Source organism: Cherax quadricarinatus, chromosome 68, assembly GCF_038502225.1.
Source record: "Cherax quadricarinatus isolate ZL_2023a chromosome 68, ASM3850222v1, whole genome shotgun sequence".
Taxonomy (NCBI): domain Eukaryota; kingdom Metazoa; phylum Arthropoda; class Malacostraca; order Decapoda; family Parastacidae; genus Cherax; species Cherax quadricarinatus.
This window is the reverse complement of record NC_091359.1, coordinates 3,601,796-3,625,344: the sequence shown is the minus strand read 5'-3', so window position 1 is coordinate 3,625,344 and position 23,549 is coordinate 3,601,796. Positions and strand designations below refer to the sequence as shown.

Here is a 23,549-nt window from a genome sequence, read left to right as displayed (position 1 = left end):
TACAGGCTTTCGTTTTACTCTCACTTGGCAGGACGGTAGTACCTCCCTGGGTGGTTGCTGTCTACCAACCTACTACCTACCTACATACATACATACATACATACTTCCAGCAAGCGTGCATGAGCGTGTTAGATAGGAGTGAATGGAGACGAATGATACTTGGGACCTGACGATCTGTTGGAGTGTGAGCAGGGTAATATTTAGTGAAGGGATTCAGGGAAACCGGTTATTTTCTTATAGTCGGACTTGAGTCCTGGAAATGGGAAGTACAATGCCTGCACTTTAAAGGAAGGGTTTGGGATATTGGCAGTTTGGAGGGATATGTTGTGTATCTTTATACGTATATGCTTCTAAACTGTTGTGTTCTGAGCACCTCTGCAAAAACAGCGATAATGTGTGAGTGTGGTGAAAGTGTTGAATGATGATGAAAGTATTTTCTTTTTGGGGATTTTCTTTCTTTTTTGGGTCACCCTGCCTCGGTGGGAGATGGCCGACTTGTTGGAAAAAAAAAAAAAAATATATATATATATATATATATATATATATATGGAGGAGGTGAACGTATTCAGATATTTGGGAGTGGACGTGTCAGCGGATGGGTCTATGAAAGATGAGGTGAATCATAGAATTGATGAGGGAAAAAGAGTGAGTGGTGCACTTAGGAGTCTGTGGAGACAAAGAACTTTGTCCTTGGAGGCAAAGAGGGGAATGTATGAGAGTATAGTTTTACCAACGCTCTTATATGGGTGTGAAGCGTGGGTGATGAATGTTGCAGCGAGGAGAAGGCTGGAGGCAGTGGAGATGTCATGTCTGAGGGCAATGTGTGGTGTGAATATAATGCAGAGAATTCGTAGTTTGGAAGTTAGGAGGAGGTGCGGGATTACCAAAACTGTTGTCCAGAGGGCTGAGGAAGGGTTGTTGAGGTGGTTCGGACATGTAGAGAGAATGGAGCGAAACAGAATGACTTCAAGAGTGTATCAGTCTGTAGTGGAAGGAAGGCGGGGTAGGGGTCGGCCTAGGAAGGGTTGGAGGGAGGGGGTAAAGGAGGTTTTGTGTGCGAGGGGCTTGGACTTCCAGCAGGCATGCGTGAGCGTGTTTGATAGGAGTGAATGGAGACAAATGGTTTTTAATACTTGACGTGCTGTTGGAGTGTGAGCAAAGTAACATTTATGAAGGGATTCAGGGAAACCGGCAGGCCGGACTTGAGTCCTGGAGATGGGAAGTACAGTGCCTGCACTCTGAAGGAGGGGTGTTAATGTTGCAGTTTAAAGACTGTAGTGTAAAGCACCCTTCTGGCAAGACAGTGATGGAGTGAATGATGGTGAAAGTTTTTCTTTTTCGGGCCACCCTGCCTTGGTGGGAATCGGCCGGTGTGATAATAAAAAAATAATAAATAAATATAATATATATATATATATATATATATATATATATATATATATATATATATATATATATATATATATATATATATATATATATATATATATCTATATATATATATATATATATATATATAATATATATATATCTATATATATATATATATATATCTATATATATATTCCTTTCTATGGTAAACTCTTTAGAGACCCATGTTCGTAGTTTTACTTTTTCTGCCCATGTTCTTTGTAAAATATTACATTGGTAATACTCTAGTCATCCCTTAGTGTAACTGCATTGGTAATATTTTAGTCATCTCTCATTGCATTACCAATGTAGTATTTTAAAAGGAAAACAGGTCATGTGCCATAAACTACAGATACGAGTTCATAATGAGCTCACCATTTATCAGTTCTCCTGCATTAGCAATATACTGAAACTTTGTCAGGCCCTTCTGCATATGTCAGATTCCATAGGGAGCTTCCATACCTCCATGGCTGTTCTGCTTGACTTGCCTATCTCTCTTGATTTCAGGCACTCTCATTTTTACTTATTTGTAAGTACATTTTGACATCTACTTAGCTTATTATAAACTGTACATTCTCTTTATTATTTTCTTTACATTCATTGATAAGTACCACACCCATTGGGGCTATGCAGTACATGGGGAGTGGAAGGTAATCAGGTTTCATCCAAGGAAGAGGAAGGGTAACTAATTCTTTGTATCAAGAAACCTTGAGGGTTTTCTGAGAGTAGTTTCTCATCTTACATAGATTTTATCACTTGATCTTTGATAATTTTCTTTCTAATATGGCTGTGAAATAATTATTTTAGCTATGGTGTTGTATCCATTTTTAATTTGTCTTCCTTGTTTGAAGATTATAATTTCTGCATCTCCAGCCAGTCTTTACTCTTTTCTAGCATTTTGCCTGCATTATTTTTTCACTTGGTTAAACACTGCCTGTTGTCATCTTCACAGGGAAGCACTAAACCCATAGTGGTATATAATACAGTAGCTTGAAATTGGGAGGTATCAGGCTAAATTAAAAGATAAGGGTAACTTTAATTCCTTGGATTATAAGGCATTAACCAGCACCCACCTTATCCTTGGAGGATAAACACTGCTCAGCCCAATTCAATACTATCATTGTTACTGTTTTCATAAAGAAATGCCAAGCTCATAGGAGTCACAAAGTGCATGGAGAATGGGAGGTAATTAGGTTTGATCTGAGGTGAGGGTAGCTCCAAACCAACCCACTTCATCTATTCTGTTTACTGTATCACTACATTACAATTATATTTGGGAAAGTGGTAAATATAATGGGTGTTTATTTGGTAGGCTGTAGCGGGTTGTGAATGATATACTTCTTCGGAGGCTTCTTAGTTTATTGTTAAGTGGTGGTGGGTTACACAGGCTTGTGTGTTTGTGCCCATGGCCCGGGCAGGGCCATGCCCACGAGAGAGAGCTGGGAGTACTTGTGTGTTGATGCCAGGCCGCTGTGTGAGTGAGAGCGAGGCAAGTCTGGGCATACTGAAGTGGCAAGGCCTATAGATGGCAGCACTTGAGTGGTGCGAAATATGAACTAAGCTGACAGACAGCATGGGCTGTCTGTGCAGACAGTACAGGCTGTCTACATACGCTCGGCCACCTACCGCGCGTCGTCCCGACGCGACAATACTGGTAGTAAAAGAAACTCGGTCTCTCTCTCGTAGGAACAGGGCACAGAACACATAATAAAAACATATATATACATATGGACATGGAAAAAAAACTTCCTACAGGGAGGGAAGAAAAAAACATGTGGGGTGTGCTAAACATCGTGGTCAAAGGCAGTGAGCGTCGATGGGCATCACTGCACGCCTTCCTGCGTCTGGACAGATACTGCAACACGGGAGACATCGCTGCGGCTGAGCTGTGACGTAACAGGGTACGGTCTCCTCTGGAACGGTGAAGCAGACATCGTAGGAGTCGCTGCAGGTTTTCACTCAACCTGGGGCACGACATGCTGGTGCCCTCGAGTGAGGCGTCGACAAAACTCGGCAACTGGGCAGGACTTCTGGCAAGCGACTCAGGACACTTCTCGACTGGTACTGTCGCTGGGCTGTCACTGCCGGCGAGCGTGGAGCGAGTTGTGGAGCGAGTCGTGGCAGAGACGACTGGGCGAAACATCTGGGAGTCGTAACATCATACACCAGACTGCAGTGAGAGAGCTAGCAGTCAAAGTGACATCTTCTTTGTGCAGGCTGCTCACTGAAGCTTGTGACACGAGGCTGACACAGCGCCTGCCGACAGGCCTGGCTGCGGCTTGACGAGTATCATCTCTCGACAGTTGGAGCTATAGCAGAGGGTAGTCTAAGCGTCCCCAGACTTGTTTCTCTACATATAACTGCACTCTGAAGGTCTGGAGGTGAAGTGAAACAAATCTCGATGGGAATCGTAGCAGGTACGATTCTACAGAACATCACGAGCGACGAGCATAAAAGCTTTCTGTACAAGGGGGCTCATACGCTCAGGGCTGAGAAATCAGCTGTCAACCACTGGTCACGCGGGTGACATAGTGGTACAACTCAAGGGTCTGACCACAGACCTCACTGGACACACGGAAAACTTACAAACACACCGCTGTACATACGGTACAACATGGCTTAACTAGCAAATGATGCTTTTCTGCGCATAAAACTGACTAAGACATACTAAAATGTGAGAACACTGACAGAGGAATTAATTAACACACGACATATATCTTCTCTCAATCTTCTCGACAATACTGAAATAATTACTAGAACACTCGATGGTGACATACAGGAAGGAGAGGTATGAAGTCATCTTCACTTCATCACCCTACACAAGAAGCATCCGTCTCTCAACGAGTTATCCTGATGTCGTGTCTGCACGTTTGAGCATCCAGACACAGGTACAAGCAGGATCCAGCCGAAATTTGCCGAAATTCTCCGAGAATTGTAAGTGGCGTCCCAGTGACCCCACGCTACAGTATCCCACCGCTGCCACCATTTATAATGGGTGTTTATTTGGTAGGCTGTAGCGGGTTGTGAATGATATACTTCTTCGGAGGCTTCTTAGTTTATTGTTAAGTGGTGGTGGGTTACACAGGCTTGTGTGTTTGTGCCCATGGCCCGGGCAGGGCCATGCCCACGAGAGAGAGCTGGGAGTACTTGTGTGTTGATGCCAGGCCGCTGTGTGAGTGAGAGCGAGGCAAGTCTGGGCATACTGAAGTGGCAAGGCCTATAGATGGCAGCACTTGAGTGGCGCGAAATATGAACTAAGCTGACAGACAGCATGGGCTGTCTGTGCAGACAGTACAGGCTGTCTACATAAACCCTTAGGGACAGTGCCTAGGAGATGGGGAGTATGTTTATACAGTATATTATTATTTCCTTCCTTGTCTTTTCAGTAATTTATACAGGAGAAGGGGTTGCCAGCCCCTTGCTTCCCTGACATTGTAGTTGCCTTTTTTTGATATTTATTATGGAGGAAGAATTCTCATATGGTTTCCCATGGAGGTGAAAAGAATGTTCTATAAGAACAAGAAATATTAAGAGATTAGAAGACAACTCGTCTGAATGTGTGTAGACATACGTGTACATGTACATCCACAACTGCATGTATAGTATGAACTTGGTGTAAGTAGAGCTGGTAAGATGTATGTCATCATACATTTTATGAGATGAAAAAAAAAGAGACCAGCAATCCTGCCACTGTGTAAAACAACTACAGGTTTTCCTCTCATGCTAGTACCTCCCTGGAAAATTGCTGTCTACCAACAGGCTTGTATGAGCATATTATTATAATCAACACATCCAGTGTGTTATAAAAATAATTCCTATTATTATTATTATTACAGCATTACATTCATGGGGGAATGCTAATCCCATAGGGAGAGGATAGGTCTACTTCCTTGGATCAAGAGCCCTTCAGTGGCATCAAGGCACCTCCTTTGAGGGGTAATATATTAGTATGCAGTTGTGTAATATTCTAATGATGTATTAGTCTGCACATTACATTATACAGTGGACCCCCGCTTAACGATCACCTCCCAATGCGACCAATTATGTAAGTGTATTTATGTAAGTGCGTTTGTACGTGTATGTTTGGGGGTCTGAAATGGACTAATCTACTTCACAATATTCCTTATGAGAACAAATTCGGTCAGTACTGGCACCTGAACATACTTCTGGAATGAAAAAATATCGTTAACCGGGGTCCACTGTACTAACAAAAAAGAAAAGAACAGTAGCTCTGTAAGTATTTTATGGGCTGGGATAAGGTTTTTATATAGCTGTTGGTATAAGTATTTAATGAGCAAATTTCTTCAAAATGTAATTGTGCAGTAAATTGTGCAGTGTACTTTTTCACCATATTGATCCATCAACAGATCAACATCATCCTGCCACTCTCAGGAAGAATAGATACATTTAGAGGATTTATGGATAAACTTGTTACCATCATTCTTCGCCACGATCGCCGAATTTTCCTAACAGTTGTTTATTTTGGCCACGAAGGCTTGCAACAAGTAAGAAATATTATTACTAATGCATCCAAGGAGGCCAAGTTTAGACACATCAAATTGCTCACTCTAAATGAAACTTTTTCTAGAGGAAAAGCACTCCAGGTAAACATTGTGCAGTACACGTTCACTTTCTTTTATATTCCAATAATTTTGGGGGTGAAACAATATTACTGAGTAATGATATCTAATTTTTTATTATTATATTTACATAATAAGTTGAAATTCAATTTTCTAGCACAGTACTTTTGTATATTAAGACAAAAGGAATGTTTGATACTGTACTTAAAAATGATTTCTCAGATACTGACTCAAAAGCAATAGTGTAATTATATTTTCTCAGGTCGGTGCCACCCATTGGTCCAAGGGTGATGTACTGCTGTTCATGTGTGATGTTGACATTGTCTTCAGCACTCGTTTCTTGGAACGATGCCGTCTCAATGCTTTTCCAGGTCATTCTGTCTACTACCCAGTCGTATTTTCCCTGTATAATCCTCAGATGGTTTATCCTCTCCAAGGCAAACCTGTACCTCAGGTATGTTTTATCTGCTATTCCTATAGCAAACCCCAAGTTGTATTGTTTCATTTGTTTGAAATTAACCTATAGAGAGGAACTAAAATGGAAAATAAAAGATAGTAATGTATATTTTCTTTCCAATGTTACCCTCTTCATCATATCAGTGGTTGGCAAAAATATACTACATTCTTGTTTTCCTTGTGGAAATTCATGTCATTGACCAGTGTTTATTACACTTTTGTACAGCATGTTACTAGCATTGTTTCCATCTATCTCAGGTTACACCACTGTTACAAAAAACGCGATTCTAAAAGTTTAGAGATCTCCAGTGAATACTAGAAAGGACTGCCCTTCTAGCATCCAGCCTGTTACTGGGTTTTCGTAACAAGTAGTCAGTATCCTTGTCCAATTATCCATTAAATTCAGTATGGTTCAATAGTGCTTTAGGATTACAACTGGTAGGCTACTAACTAGAGAAATTAAAATTTAATAAATTTATTAAGCAATAAGTTGTCTAGAGGTATATTATCAAATTAAATTAAATCACAGCAATCAAAATAAAATCAATCTCTCGAGTTCAATATTATTGTGCTGAAAGCACATATCACATTTATAATTCTTAAGTACCGTCAGGTACATTAACATTTAATAAGATATTACAAATATGTACAAGTATGTGTATGCGTGTAAGTGCTCTTAAGTAGTTAGCTATGTCTCAAGACTCGAATAAGACTTAAACAAGTGACTGACAAAGTCCTCAAATAAACTAACTTCTTGACCGACTGGCAACCCGAACAGTCTGCTTGAACAACAAAGAATGCTAAGCCCAATAGCAATGCAATATCAAGCGACTGCGACACAGAATCAGGAACAAGGAGATAATATAACGACACTAAGTAGGGACCATCTGCAGATCCTCCACAAAAGTTACAAAACTCCCATAATACTGAATCTAGGTTCAGCATAGGAAAAACTGTGACTGTGACAATACACAGGAACCAGTACAAAATTAGGTCAGAAGCTATAGCTAAGGACCTGAGATGTTCAGAGTGTCTAAGTGACACACAACCTCAGTACAACGTCGAAAATCACTAAGTCTTTACAATGTTCTGTGAACAAAGTTCTACAGAACTAACAAGAATAATGAGACAGATAATCTGTCCAACCAGCAAGCGAGTCTACAGCAGACTGAAAACTTCACGAGAGGTGAGGACACCCCCCCCTCGATCACGTGATAGCTACGTGGACAACTGCAGCTCAGAAGCCGGCAGTATAACGAGCGACAAGCGATAATTACAGTAGTTTGACAATCAAGACTAACTGAGCACATTTTATATACATCCTAACAACATAAGTCAAATAAGAATATAACAGTCAAATAATAATATAAAGTCATACATTTACGATTTAGCTATTATCGCAAATATAAGCAATATAAAATTATATGAAAAGGTAATATACATTACATATATACATAATAATCATTGTAACCCATTCAGGGGTTGCAACAACCACCATCCTATAAATCTATAAGAGTTAACACACAAGATGTTTGCCTTAGCTTGTATAAACTACCATACTTGTACCTTGCTCTTCTCTTTTAAGTTTTTTTTGTGCTCTTGCATTACAAATACACTATATTACAAATACACTATATGCATAAAGAAGAGGGGCAATGTCAGTGTCTGAAATGCAAGTGTGTATCTGTGTAGATTAGAGATAATTTGCTATACTGTGTTACATTTATCAGTGATCAACACTGCTTTATGACACTGAGAAGGATCAGGTCATTCTTTGCAGAATTTTGCTTGCAGTATATTAAAAAAATTTATTATTATTACAATCATAACTAAATGCTAAACCCACAAGGGTCATAGAGTTAGAATTCTTGAAATGATGCACAACACCTAAAAGAAAAAATTGAGATATATATGGAAATGCTTACTGAAAGATTTTTACTTGCAGGAACTGGACCAGCTGGTGATCTCTAGAGACACTGGGTTTTGGCGTGACTTTGGCTATGGGATGACATGCCAATATAGATCAGATTTTTTGAGTGTTCAAGGCTTTGATGAGGATATTATTGGTTGGGGTGGTGAAGATGTCTTACTCTATCGCAAGTAAGTTTTCTCAGGCTTGCTACCTAAGCATTCTCTGAGAATATTTTCTTTGACAATTATATTTTTTTCCTTTGTAGTGAGCCACCATATTTAAGGCAACTGTTGCTGCTTCACCATTTGCAGATAGTGTATACCAAAAGCCACAATTAAATCTATTGTTTTATATGTTACAAAATTAATGACCCTTCATTTACATATTCACTAAAAACCACTGAACTTGTTGCCTTCAAATATCTTTTCATTATTTGTGTCCTAGAGTACTAACTTGTTTAAAGTGCAGTATATGTATAACAAACTATGTATTTAGTTTGTTATATTCACAAGAAAACATTACAGAAATTAAAATCATCTTAATGGCATCCACATGCCTTGCCTGTTTGCATTTTCTTTCACATCAACACAAGTTCCTTGTATTTGCAGAATAAAAGTGATCTGGTCTCAGACCGAGCCACGGGGGCGTTGACCCCCGAAACCCTCTCCAGGTAAACCATGTGAATACAGCCTTGACCTTGACTAGCAGGACCTTGATAGGCTCCTTATTCCTGATGGGATGATTCATATATCTTTCTCTTTTCTTAAATATTGAAAATAGCTTTCCTTCATGCATTTATTTAAGGTTTTCATTTTTCTTACATTCCTCTGTCTTTCTAAGATGTTGGTACCCCAAGTTTTGAACTTTCTTCATTCCAGAAGGCTGTTCGAGTGCCGCTACCGAAGGAATTTGTTCCCATAAGGAATAATGTAAATTAGATTAGTCCGTTTCATAATTATAATAATCAAGGGGGAAGCGCTTAACACATAGGATTATACAGCACCTGGGGGGGATGTGGAAGGTATTCAGGTTTAATTCAGGGAACTGGAGAATAGATCCAATTCCCTAGATCAGGAGCCCCTCACCAGCATCAAGGAATCTTACTTGAGGGGTAGTCCGTTTCAGACCCACAAAAATACACTTATAATAATAAACTTACATAATTGGTCGAGTTGGGAGCAGTTCGAAACTCGGGGTACCACTGTACAGTACAGTGGACCCCCGAGTTTCGTGTTTAATCCATTCCAGAGAGCCTGCCAAATGGTGAAATTCACGATTGGCGAATCCATTTGCCCCATAAGAAATAATGGAAATCCAATAAATTCATTCCAGACGTTCAAAAGTGTTAAAAAATATTTTTTTTAAAGATTAAATATAGATTTACGTACAGAAAACAATGACAAATAAATATAAAGCACTAATAAAATGGATAAATGAACATTTAACATCACACTTGCCTTTATTGACTCTTGGTGGTGTATGGAAGACACGTAGAAGGCGAGAGGGAGGCGAGTTTATTATGCTTCAACATGACGCTAATTTCATCTCTATGGCTTATTTATCTATCACAGTTCATCTAATATGACATAAACAATATTAATACCATAGAAACACAATATATACTCTAGAATGAATAAAATACATGTATGTCATAATGTATGTGAGGAGTAAATTGCTTAAGTGTTGTTGGGTTTATAAGGGTCACTGAGAGAAGCTGTACATAGTGGTGGTGAGGCACCAGCAGACCCCACCACCACTAGTCACACTTAATGTACATAGTTTATAAATAAGAAATATTTACATTTTAATTTATAAATAAGAAATACTTGCATTTTAATTTATAAATAAGTTTATTCAGGTAAACACAAATAGTTACATACATAGATTATCATACATAGCAGCATATGTGTAAAGTACCTAGGATAACCCAAAAAAGTCAGAGTGAGTTATTTTCATATGGGTCCTTTTATATTTATACTTACACTTTTATCTTGACACTTACCTTGGAGATGTTAGTTTAATTAGTTTGATATAGGATTATTATTATTATTATAATCAAAAAGAAGCGCTAAGCCACAAGGACTATACAGCGCTGCAGGGCAGGAAGGAAGCGAGGGCATCAGGTGGCAAAAGGGAGATGGATGAGTAATAGGTTACGGATAACAGCGGGGTAGTGGATGGTGAAAGGGTAAAGGGCAGCAAGAGACTGAACTAGAAAGGGCTGAGGGGAGTGCGAAAAGTATCATCAGAGTTTGTGGAGTAAATCAGTCGTTGTCAAGAAGTCAATGAGAGAGTCAGGATTAAAGGAGGGTCCATCAGCAAGAAGGGAAGGTAAAGAGAGAGTAGTAGAACGAAGACGACGACGGAGGTAAATTCCGCGTGCTCGTTGATAGAGAGGGCAGTCTAACAGAATGTGGCTAATCGATACTGGAACTTGACACTGCTCACAGAGAGGAACAGGGTGCCTCTCCATGAGATACCCATGAGTAAGACGAGTGTGGCCAATGCGAAGGCGGGAGAGAGTGGTCTCCCAACCTCGGCACTGATGACAAGAAGACGGCCAGTAACCTATGCTCGGTTTAATAGAATGAAGTTTGTTACCGAGCAGAGTTGACCAATGTTGTTGCCAACGGGTGCGAAGGTGGGTAGCTATTGCAGCAAAATAGTCCAGAAATGGAACACCTCGATAGGAAATTGGTAGGTCATGTACTGCTGACCGCGCAGTAGTGTCTGCCTGTTCATTGCCCTGTACGTCGACATGACCAGGGACCCAACAAAAAACAATATCTTTACGTTTGGTAGAGATACGGCGTAGCCAAAGTTGGATACGGAGAACTAGGGGATGAGATGTATCAAATTTTCGTATAGCCTGTAGAGCACTAAGGGAGTCTGAGACTACTACAAATGATGACACAGGCATAGATGCGATACGAATAAGTGCTGCAAGAATGGCATACAGTTCAGCAGTAAAAATGCTAGTTGAACATAGTAAATGCCCCCGCACGACGCTGTCCGGAAACACTGCTGCGAATCCGACGCCGTCTGAAGACTCAGAGCCATCTGTGTACACAGCGGTGGCATGAGAATGGGAATGGAAGTGATCAAGAAAAAGAGAGCGGGAAGCCACCGTAGGCAGTTGAGCTTTCGAGCAAGGGAGTGAGAAAGAACAGACCCGAACAGCTGGAACTTCCCAGGGGGATAGGGAAAAGTGAGATGCTACATGAACATATAAAGGTGGTAACTGAAGGGAAGACAAGAGTGAATGTAGGCGAAGAGAAAAGGGACAGAGCAAACAGGGGCGGCGAACGAATAAAGAATGTCTACTAATATCGGTGACCATTCTATAAATGGAAGGATTGTGTAGATCGTGAGAGCGTACATAGTAACGAAGGCAATGGGCATCACGGCAATCAGACAAGGATGGAACATTTGCTTCTGTATAGAGGCTCTCAACAGGGGAAGAGCGAAAAGCACCAAGGCACAAACGTAATCCTTGGTGATGGATAGAGTTAAGGCTAGAGAGAGTAGCAGGAGAGGCCGCGGAATAAATCTGGTCACCATAATCGAGTTTCGATAAAACGAGGGCTGAATGTAGGCGAAGCAGAGTTCAACGATCAGCTCCCCAGGAAAGATGAGCAAGGGTTTTAAGAAGGTTTAGCCGGCTGTAACAAGTTGCCTTCAGAGAGGTAATGTGAGGTTTCCAGGATAACCGACGGTCAAAGAGAAGGCCTAGAAACCTGACTGTATCACGTTCGGGGATACGGGAACCATAGAGATACAAAGGATGATCGGAGATAACAGAGCGTCTAGTGAAAGTAATTTGGTGAGTTTTGGTACTTGAAAATTTAAATCCATGCGTGGTGGCCCAAGTGGAAACACGGTCGACTGCATGCTGGAGAGAAACTGCAATAAGGTGACAGTCAGCGCCTGCACAAGCAATAGCGAAGTCATCAACATAGAGTGATGACCAAATATTGGGTGGAAGAACAGAGGCCAAATCATTTATAGCAAGGAGAAAAAGTGTTGTGCTTAGAACACATCCCTGAGGGACACCTTCAGCTTGGACGAAGTCCGGGGAAAGAACATTATTGACTCGAACACGGAAATGTCTGTCAGTTAAAAAGTTCTTAAGGAAGGATGGTAGATTGCCTCGGAGGCCTAAGGAATGGGCCTGGGCCAAAATATTATACAGTGGACCCCCGCATAACGATGGCATCGCATAGCGATTTTTCCGCATAACGATTACTTTTATCGCAAAATTTTTGCCGCGCATACCGATTAAAAACCCGCATACCGATTTTCGTCCGAGACGCGTCCAATGTGCCCTCAGCCAGCCTCACATGTGCCGCTCCGTCCCATTGTTTACCAGCCAGCCTCCGCGGTAACATCCAAGCATACACTCGGAATATTTCGTATTATTACAGTATTTTCGGTGCTGTTTCTGGAAAATAAGTGACCATGGGCCCCAAGAAAGCTTCTAGTGCCAACCCTGTGGTAAAAAGGGTGAGAATTAGTATGGAAATTAAGAAAGATTTTGAAGGGTTTGGGGCTAACCCTGAGAAGCCTATGCCAGTTGTGGAATCCATTGTGCCTACTTCAAAGATTAAGGAAATGTGTGCAGAGTGGGTTGAACTGCAAACCTTTATAGATGAAAATCACCCTGACACAGCTGTTGCAAGCCGTGCTTGTGACTATTTCAATGACAATGTTATGGCCCATTTTAGGAAAGTCTTGAAGGAACGGGAGGTACAGAGCTCTATGGACAGATTTGTTGTGCAACAGAGGTCCAGTGACTCTCAAGCTGGTCCTAGTGGCATTAAAAGAAGAAGGGAAGTAACCCCAGAAAAGGACTTGCTACCTCAAGTCCTAATGGAAGGGGATTCCCCTTCTAAACAGTAAGAAGATAATGCTCTCCCCTCCTCCCATCCCATCAATCATCACCAGATCTTCAATAAAAGTAAGTGTCATGTAATTGTGCATGCCTTTTTCAGTTTGTGTGTATTAAAATTAACATTTCATGTGGTAAAAAAAAATTTTTTTCATACTTTTGGGCGTCTTGCACGGATTAATTTTATTTCCATTATTTCTTATGGGGAAAATTCATTCGCATAACGATTATTTCGCATAACGATGAGCCCTCTTGCACGGATTAAAATCGTTAACCGGGGGTCCACTGTACTTCCAAGTTGTGTCATATGCCTTCTCAAGGTCAAAAAATATGGCAATAACTGAGTGATTATTCGCAAAGGCATTACGAACATACGTATCCAAGCGTAGTAAGGGGTCTATGGTAGAACGACCCTTACGAAAGTCATATTGACTAGCGGAGAGACTGTTGTGTGTCTCTAAATACCACATTAAACGTCGATTTACGAGACGTTCCATCACTTTGCAAACTGCACTAGTAAGAGCGATGGGGCGATAGTGGGAGGCATCATATCCTGTAGTACCCGGTTTGCGGAAAGGGAGAACAATGGCAGATTTCCACAGCTGGGGAAGAACTCCTTGTGCCCAAATAAGATTGAAGAGGTGTAAGAGGACTACAAGGGCTGACTGATGTAAATGTTGTAACATACGAATATGAATGTTGTCAGGCCCAGCTGCCGATGATCGGCAAGCTGAGAGCATTGCCTCCAGTTCTTGAAGTGTAAAAGGCACATTATACTGTTCTTCTCTGAGAGAAGAAAAGTCCAAGGGTACTAACTCTCTGGCAGACTTTGAGGAAAGAAACGAGGGGCATAGATGGAGCCCTCGGGAAATACGGACCAGATGTGTGCCAAGTTCAATGGCAACGTCGAGAGGGTTTGCTACATCAACACCAGCGACCTGTAGAACAGGAGCCGGGTCAGGAGAGTATTTACCACTCAATTTCCTCACTTTTTTCCAGACTGCACTCATAGAAGAAGCAGAGGTGATGGTGGAAACATAGTCTCGCCAACAAGTGCGTTTAGCTTCACGGATGACACGGCGAGCGATCACACGCTTCTGCTTAAAATCAAGAAGTCTCTCAGCGGTTCTATTGTACCGGTACCTGCCCCATGCAGCACGTTTCAAACGTACTGCACGAGCACAAGCAGGAGACCACCAAGGCACCCACTTCTGAGAATGCCTGCCTGAGGTTTGGGGTATAGAATGAGAAGCTGCGGTATAAACTGACGTCGAGAAGATGTGTAGGAGCTCATCAATGGAGGATGAAGAAGGAACCTCACTAAAAGCAGTGAGGTGTGAGTAAAGATCCCAATTTGCCCGATCAAATTGCCAGCGAGGGCTACGGAAAGGTGGTGAATAGGAAGGAGAAGTAAGAATGATCAGAAAATGATCGCTGTCATGTAAGTCTGGTAGAACAGACCAGGTGAAGTCTAGTGCAGTGGAGGAAGAGCAGACTGATAGATCGATGCAAGAGAGAGTATGAGTACGAGGATCAAAATGGGTGGGAATACCCGTATTTAAAACATGGAGGGGGTGAGAGGCAAGAAAAGCCTCGAACTGGATGCCACGTGAGTCACAATGAGACCCCCCCCAGAGGAAATGGTGGGCATTAAAATCACCAAGTAACAGAAGTGGTGGCGGTAAGGATGAAACAAGAAAGGCAAAGTCTGGGATAGAAAATGCCCGAGAAGGAGAGAGATATAAAGAACATATTGTAAACCACTTATTGAAGTGGATACGGGCTGCAGTGTAATGCAGCGAGGTATGGACAAATAGTTGACAGTACGGAATATCATTGCGTAGAAGAAGGGCACTTTCATTAAAGGTCCCATCTGAGAAAGGATCCGAAGAATACAATAAATTATAGCCTGAGATAGGTTGGAAAACAGCCGAGTGTAATTTTGGTTCTTGTAAGCAAGCACCAACAGGGGAAAACCTGGAAAGCAACATCTGAAGCTCACCCCGATTACCCCTGAGGCCGCGGATATTCCACTGTAAATAGGCCATGATTGGCGATGAAGAAAATACCAGGAATCTGTAGGTAAAGGCACCTACGGACTAGAGGGGTTAGAAAAGTCAACGTGTGGTGGCATTGGAAGACGTTCAAGTAGCGAAGGAACGGAGTGTTGCGAAGAATGGGGTTGTGAAGATGGAGGAGAGGGAAGAGAAGGAACAGGAAGTGAATCAGTGTCCATTGAAGGTTTAGTCTCTGCAATATATTCTGAAATGGCTTCAAGTGTTTCTGAATTCAAAGATGTATGGGAGACCATATTGGAGATAGAAGGAGGAGGGTGAGTAAAGATTGGGACAGTAATGGACTGTATCAAAGTAGAGGGGGAGGGAAGAGTGTAAGGGACTGAAGATGAAGTGTGGGGGGGGACAGAAGAGGCAGAAACCTGGGAGGTGGCAGAGGGAGAAACTTGGGAGGGGACGGGGGTGGAAGGCATAGTACGAGGAGGAGGGTAAATCTCCACACTTGTAATAGAGCCAGAGAGAGGGGAAGAACTAGGTACAGAGACTGGAAAGGTAAAGTGTGGAGGTGGAAGAAGGGAAGGAAGGGGCAAAGAAGATTTGAGCAATGTGGATTTTTTGGACTTCTGAGTAGAGGGGCGATTGGTAGTAGGTGTCGTACGAGGTCTTGTCGATACTGGGGCTTGTGAGGAAGGACGCGAAGATGTGAGAACAGACTGAGTTGTAGTCGGGACGTCAGAGCCAAGGACAGCAAAAGGATTAGATGCCGTAGTGGCTATGGGAGGGGTAACAACAGAGGAGGCTGCAGAAGATGGGACCCCAGAAGTGGGGGGATGTTTGGAAACACGAGAATAAGAAACACGGGGTAGTCTCCCTTGGAGGCGGAGATGAGTAACTGCCATAGCATAAGGGAGACCTTCTGCCTCTTTGAGGCAACGGATTTCACGTTCATTTAAGTAGACCTGGCAACGGCGGGAGTACGAAGGGCGAGCTTCATTACAATTAAGGCAAGATGGAGGTTGACTGCAAGATGTATTAGAATGGTTGTCGGCACCACAGACTGGGCATTCGGCCATAGATCTGCAATATTTCGCTGGGTGACCAAAACGCCAGCAATTTCTACATTGTTGCTGTGTAGGTATCACCTTTCGAACTTGTAACCGATGTCCCGCGACATGTACAGAGGACGGGAGTTCTCGGCTGTCAAAAGTTAAACGAGCCGCATTGCAAGGGTAACGTCTCCGCCCCCGGGCAGGAAGGACATAAGTGTCTACTTTGAGGATTGGGAGATCCTGGAGTTCCAGCTGTTCAAAAATGTCATTGCCACATGACTGGAAATTCTGTTGGACTATGGTATGGGGCAGAATGACAGTACCACTACAAGAATTGAGAGAAAGATGTTTTTCAATAGTGATAGGAGTAGTATCGATATTCGAAAGGAGAGAAAGATCATGAGCTTGGGTAGCATTCTGGACAGTGACGATGCGCATACTGCTCTTGAGAGCATGAAATGAAATATTTCTACCAACATGACGCAGGAGCGCTTTGCCAATACTATGGTCAGAAAGGTAGGCAGAAGAAGAAGTCAGTCTTAAAGTAAAGAATTTAGTCCATTGTGTGTTCCGAAACTGAGCGTGGAGAGGGAGTGCTTGACGTGTTGGTCTTTTCCGAGTAGAATGGGAAGGTAACGAAGGAGCATCATCAGGAGATTGACGTTGGCGTTTAGGAGTAGAACTGGAGTTGGTCCGGCGTGAAATGGGCGGGCGATTCGAAAATTGCCGTACCGTAGAGGGAGAAGCCGGAAGCATAGTCAAAGGAGAGCGGAGTTCAGACAAATCGAAGGAGTCAGTCGAAGCCCCGGTACCTGAAGCGGGTGAGGAAACAGCACCAGCAAGAGGTACAGGGGCATCGGGAGTGTCCGAAGAGTGGTCTAAACACAAGGCAGGGTCAGAATGGGGTGCGGTATCAAGAAGGGGCCCGGGGGTAGTGGGTTCATGGACTAGGGCTGCCATGGTTAGGTTACTCCTTTGCTTTTTGTTTTTAAGAAAAAAAAAAGAAAGAAGAAAAGAAAATAAAAATAAAAAAAGAATAAAAAAAGGGGGGAGCGGGGAGGAATAGTTCCCAGGAGGAATGAAATGGCCGGAAGAGGACCTCAGCACCGCTAGTAGCGCAGATGCAGCATGGAACCCGTGCCATACCCTATCCTTCATGCCAGTAAACCAGCAATCCGGGATAGCAACCTCACATCTGCCGAGCTACCTCGGTGGACAAAAGAGAGAGCGGCCGGATATCCGCCACAAAGCATACCTCCTTCGGCCACCACCCCCGGAATCCGAAAGGTGGCTTCCAGAGATACACCCGTCGCCCGAAAGACACCCAAAGCTACTCCGGGATACCGGAGAGGGATCAAGACATCCCCAGGCAATCCAGATTCCACGGCAAACTACGCCACCGCCAAGAACCTCAACGGAATGGGATGGACCCCGGTGTCCTTTCCCCTACCTAGGAACTAGCGCGCCTGTGGGAGAAATCCCAAAGGCCAAAAAGAGGAAGGGCAAAAGGGAGGGGTGAGGAGGAGGAGGAGGAATGGAAAAAGGGGAGGATGGGATAGGGGAGGGGAGAATGGGGGGTAATTAGGTTCGGTCTGAGGAAGAAGACCGACAGGGCTAATTCCTCAGACCAAGAGCCTCTTCACCGCGCCAAGGAGCCCCCCTTGAAGAGGTGTACATATCGTAGAATCACTGAATCACTGCAGAAGGCACATTCTCCCCTCTCTCTTTCTCCTCCACTTTGGTACAAGTTTTTTTCTTGAATTCTATTGTTTCTTTCCTTCTTTACCAAAAGGCTGGCACTAGCTTTCTTCGGGCCCGTGGTGGCTTATTTAGCAGTTGCAAGCACACAAAACAGTGGATTATTATGAAATGTATTGTATGAACCCGTGGGGTGACAGTCACTCGCTGGTAAACAATGGCACACCAAGTGTGAATGGTGTGGGAGACTGGTTTGGTGCGCATGCTGACGGCGGACCTGTACCAGACGGTCACCAAATCACAAGGCTAATCACGAACTGTGAAGCTAAATTTTGGCAAAGAAAGTTGCAGAAAGTCGGATTTCACAAAAGCTGCGGCCGCCGATCGGTGGGGGTCCACTGTATATACAGCTAAATTTTTTAGGTATTAACCCCTTCAGGTTCCAAGGCCCAAATCTGAAGTGGTGCCCCAGTGTCCAAGAATTTAAAAAAAAATTTTTTTTTTGTTTTTTCTTATGAAATGGTAGAGAATCTTTTTGTGAAGGTAATAAAATAAAAAGTACGAAATTTGATGGAAAATTGACGAAATTATGTTCTCGCGAATTTTGATGTGTCAGCGATATTTACGAATCGGCGATTTTGCCGACTTTGACTCCCATTTTAGGCCAATTACATTATTCCAGTCAACCAAATTCTTAGCTATTTCACTAGTATTACTTCTATTCTATCGATTGAACACAAGAAATCGCCAAGTCAACTGTTTCAACTACAAATTAAAGTGATCGGAAATTGTTAATTTGGCCAATTTAACACAAAGTTCAAAATATTCCAATTTCAAAATAGGGTCCAGAATAAACAATGTAGGTATACTTGGAACTAAACTAACATTTCCTCTGTTCATTAGTTACATTTTGAGGCTTTACAAATAAATTCCATTTTGATTTTTTATTCACATAATGAATTTTTATTCACAACAAAAAATAGAAGATTTACTGTTATGCAATACTGTAATAATTGTATAAATATCATCACCATATTTGTGAATGCATATTAGACCCACCAGCTGGCGTGTATTAGATGTGTGAGGTCATTTGTTTACTCTTGAATATCGGCAAAAATTTAACATTTCTGCTACTTTGAGCTCAGTTTCAAGCCATTTCCAGTGCTAAACCCAATCAAAATCATCTCTATTTCTGTAATATGTCTTCCATTCTATCAAATGAGACCACGAAATCGCAAATACAACTATAAAAAACATACGAAAAAACACTGCAAAGTCACTGTTTTAATCGAAAAATCATGATTTCAGTTTTTTTTCTCTCATTATACACAGTGTGCTGCAGGATCTGTTTTATGTGGTGCACACATACCACATAGATGTATTCTCTCATATCTAGGCCCAAATGTACCACTCAGTTTATCAGAGCGAGCTGAGCTCATGACATAGATCTACGGGACAGACCCTGAAAGGGTTAATACAATATATAATACGAGTATAAATATTATTTCTTTGCATTTAAACTTTCATGTAATATACAGTGTTAATTATCCTTTTCAGGTACGTCAAGTCTAGACTTTCGGTTATCCGTTCTACGGATCCTGGGATATTCCACTTGTGGCATCCTAAGGAATGCTCCACCTCTCTATCTGCTGACCAGTACCGTGCCTGCATCACCTCACGCGCCCTTAATGAGGCCTCACATGCTCACCTTGGCCTCATTGCCTTTAAAGATGATCTGGGGAAGCATCCCCTTGGAGCTGAAGCACTGACAGGCAGCAACACACTGGAAGAGCAGCAACTTAAAGCTGAAATGTAAGACAGGGATTTATATAACAGTTAAACCTGTAACCTGGAGTGAGTAGTTGCATACTGTATCTACGAATTTTAAAAGCCCCAAAGATAGTACAGTGTACTGTATTCTTTAAACTGAGGAATTAGAAACAGGGACTTCCATTAAATAATTATTGAAATGAGTTCAAAATTTAAGTTTATCAGTTACTTGGAGATAAAAATTCACTAATTTATACACGCACATCTGCTTTTAAGAATGTGGATAATGGCAAAAATCACAAGCTAATGATATAAAATTTAGGTACATAGTTCAAACAACAGCTTGGTTTAGTAATAAGATATTGCATTATACTAGTATTCATTTAACTGTTGTAATTCAGTCTTAGACCAGTATCTTGCCTTTCATATTTATGTGGGTGCCAATTTCTGCATAAGAAAATTAGTCAACATAGAATAAGTGACTTATATAAACTTAGGAAACCTCACGAATGTTAACAGGATAACCGAATATCACATTCTTATCTTAATTTCATGATTTTTTACAATTTTAGGAAATTACACTAGGTACACCATATAAAATGTTATGCACATCCTAAATTGTTACATTCAGCACAGGTCCAAATGCATTAACTGGAAATTAAGTTGATTATTAGAAACTTGAAACCATGTTGTGATCAGAGATGCATTTCTGAGCTACAGTATTCTACATCTAATCTCAGTTGTTTTATGGAATTACAAGACAGTACAGTACAGTGGACCCCCGCATAACGATCACCTCCGAATGCGACCAATTATGTAAGTGTATTTATGTAAGTACGTTTGTACGTTTATGTTTGGGGGTCTGAAATGGACTAATCTACTTCACAATATTCCTTATGGGAACAAATTCGGTCAGTACTGGCACCTGAACATACTTCTGGAGTGAAAAAATATCGTTAACCGGGGGTCCACTGTACTTGGAAGGTCCTGCCTCTGTCCCCCTCCCCTTTCCTCTGTCTCTCATCTGTTGTATCTGCCCCAACATATTTGCTTCCCCCCTCTTACTTCAACCCCTTTGTTGTACTCCACTACAACATCACCTCTACATTGTGCTTCAACACTCCCACAGTTCACTCCATTTCTCTACTTCCTCCCCTATACTCTAACACCACACCAATCCCCATAATGTACTATGCTCAACACCACCCACTGAATTCTACTGCCTACAGTTGTACTATATAAACCCCCCCCCATACTGTACTACTCCTCATGCCACTCCACCCATACTGTACTCTCATGCCACTCCACCCATACTGTACACTTCATGCCGCTCCACCCATACTATACTCCAACTCATGCTGCCTCATCCATACTGTACTCCACCTCGTGCCACATCCAATGCCACTTACTGTTATGCTAAGGGTATCAGGTGCCTGGACATGTAGTGAGATGAAGGTTAGTGCATGACCAAATTAGGAGAAAGGGAGGGTGGTGATGGTATAAATGGAATTGCTGCCTAGCCCAAATACAATTAGTAAAAATATATATATAAAAAATACAAAGCATTGGCCTTTTGGCTAAACTAAAATAAAAATAGCACATATTGTACTTCACCTCTTTATTGCACATCAACTCCCGCCTTCCTACACTACTCACTTATGTTGAGGGAATAAAGTGCCTTGACTTGTGGTGAGGTGAAGGTTGGGAAGGAAGGTGGTGGTGTACCCTTTGACCATATGCTACACATGGACAACTTCCAGCACACTATACCCATGCTGTACTCCAGCCCCCTTCCCATGCCACTCACTTATGGTGAGGGGATAAGGTACCTGGACGTACGGTGAGGTGAAGGCTGTTTACCCGAGGTGGGTGGTGGTGTAAGCATAGTTGCTATTTCACTCGCTGACCATGAAAATCTTCTGCCCAAAAAGAGAGACACACACATATATAGCTATACTTCTTGACCAATCTTTACCAATCAAATGTGAACCTAATACCTATGAATAATATTAAACAAACAAAATATCAGATATAAATGGCAAAAAAAATAACAAATAATAAAATGCAATTGGTGAATAAATAGCAGCAGAGAAATGGCTGTTAATTGAAAATAATTTGTTTGAATATTCACAAAGATTGTAGATGCAGATCAGTATTTTGTAGGTCATTAATTGGTTCCAAAGTGCTGTCATAAGTGAGGAACATCCTCTTAAGTTGGTACACCTATGATATTATACAGCACTTGCAAAAAGTGGTTCTGTATTACAGTACTGCATTTAAAAATATTACTGTAATATTACCAAATGAAATACCAGTATATTATGAGATGGTAAACTAAAATTGAGAATACTAAAATGGTATGAGCAGTTTTAAATGCTGGATCAAATATTTATATTAAATATCAAATATTTATATTAAATATTTGAATAATGAGATCCATACTTACAATATTTGTTCGGTGAGTCTTGGTTGGTAAGGTAAACAAACGTTTTCAAAGAAAATAATTAAGTTTTAGTAGTGTCAGTTGCCACTGGTAGTGGGGGCTTAAATTTTTTCTTTCGTTGGAGGTAGTTTGTTAATATCAGCAACAATAAGTGATTGATAGTGTATGACAGTACTTGCAAAGAACTGTGATTATATTTGTGGGAAAGTGTTAAGCCCATTGGAGTCATACACCTTAGGAATATGCAGCAAACAAGTTTGATCCAAGAAAGTAGAGGGTAGCTCAAATTCCATGGATCAAGAGTCCTAAACCAATAGGAATCATACAGCACCCAGGGAATGGGAAATAATCAACTTTGAATATGGGGAGGCATGCCTCTGCCCTTCAAGGTATAGTCAGTATGAGCATGGATATACGTCCTTCATAAGCATGCGAGATGCCCTCTTGTGAGGGTACTGTATTTTAAAGTTAATGCATTTTTTTTTGTATTTAGTGGTATCATATACAGTATAAACTTCCCAGCTCATTTCTTTCAGAACTGGTATCAGCGAAGAGACGCCTTCAAACTTATATCGCAAAACTGTACCATCTCTATAAATTGCCCACAAAACTTCAGAAAAGTTAGACAAAATAAACCCCATCGTGTATACATGCACAATTCCTCCCAACCCCTCTCCCTGTTCTCCCTCTGGATATAGAATTTTAAGCTGCTCATAATGTAAGTGCTTTATTAGACATGCTCTTAAATCCTGTAGTTTTATCACGTTGACTAGTCATTCCGTTAGCCTAAGGATATAAATGTTGATTTCTTTTTCTTTACTGGATGTTTTAGCATGCAGTTTAAAACACATGGTCAAAGAAGACATGCTATCATTCAACTGTCAACTTCAGTTGATGACAAGTCTTTTTTTTTTTTTTTTTTTTTACAAACCGGCCGTATCCCACCAAGGCAGGGTGGCCCAAAAAGAAAAACGAAAGATGACAAGTTTTATTACCACATATTTTCTGTGATTCCTAATTTCTGGCATTAATGGAACTCATTCTTTTTTTTTTTTTCTACCATTCAGCTAAAGTAAAAATACTCTCTCAAGATAGGATGTCAAAATATTTGCATTAGTTAGACTTATTATACAATCTTAGTCTACTTTAATAGTTAACATATTTTTGGAAGCATCAAAACAATAAGCAAGCATTGCCCTGAGAACAAATTTTGCTGTACTCTTATTTGTTATAATGCAAACTAGAATTTGATTGTTTATACAGTACCAGTGAAAACTGTTATGAACCTTATTTCTAATTTGGATGCAAGTAATTCATCACTTATCCAT

General features: G+C 41.3%; 1 protein-coding gene across 3 annotated transcripts in view; it reads left to right on the top strand.

Annotated features, from left to right (window-relative positions):
* Positions 1 to 23,140, top strand: part of LOC128697832 (chondroitin sulfate N-acetylgalactosaminyltransferase 1) — a 357,581-nt gene extending 334,441 nt beyond the window's left edge. For all 3 annotated transcript variants that reach the window (XM_053789765.2, XM_053789768.2, XM_053789767.2), the window contains 5 exons: positions 5,778 to 6,014; positions 6,253 to 6,444; positions 8,392 to 8,546; positions 19,566 to 19,820; positions 22,758 to 23,140. In XM_053789765.2, the coding sequence (XP_053645740.1) occupies positions 5,778 to 6,014; positions 6,253 to 6,444; positions 8,392 to 8,546; positions 19,566 to 19,820; positions 22,758 to 22,818 (900 nt within the window). In that variant the 3' untranslated portion in view covers positions 22,819 to 23,140. The remainder of the gene's footprint in view (positions 1 to 5,777; positions 6,015 to 6,252; positions 6,445 to 8,391; positions 8,547 to 19,565; positions 19,821 to 22,757) is intronic.
* The last annotated feature ends 409 nt before the right edge of the window (positions 23,141 to 23,549 follow it).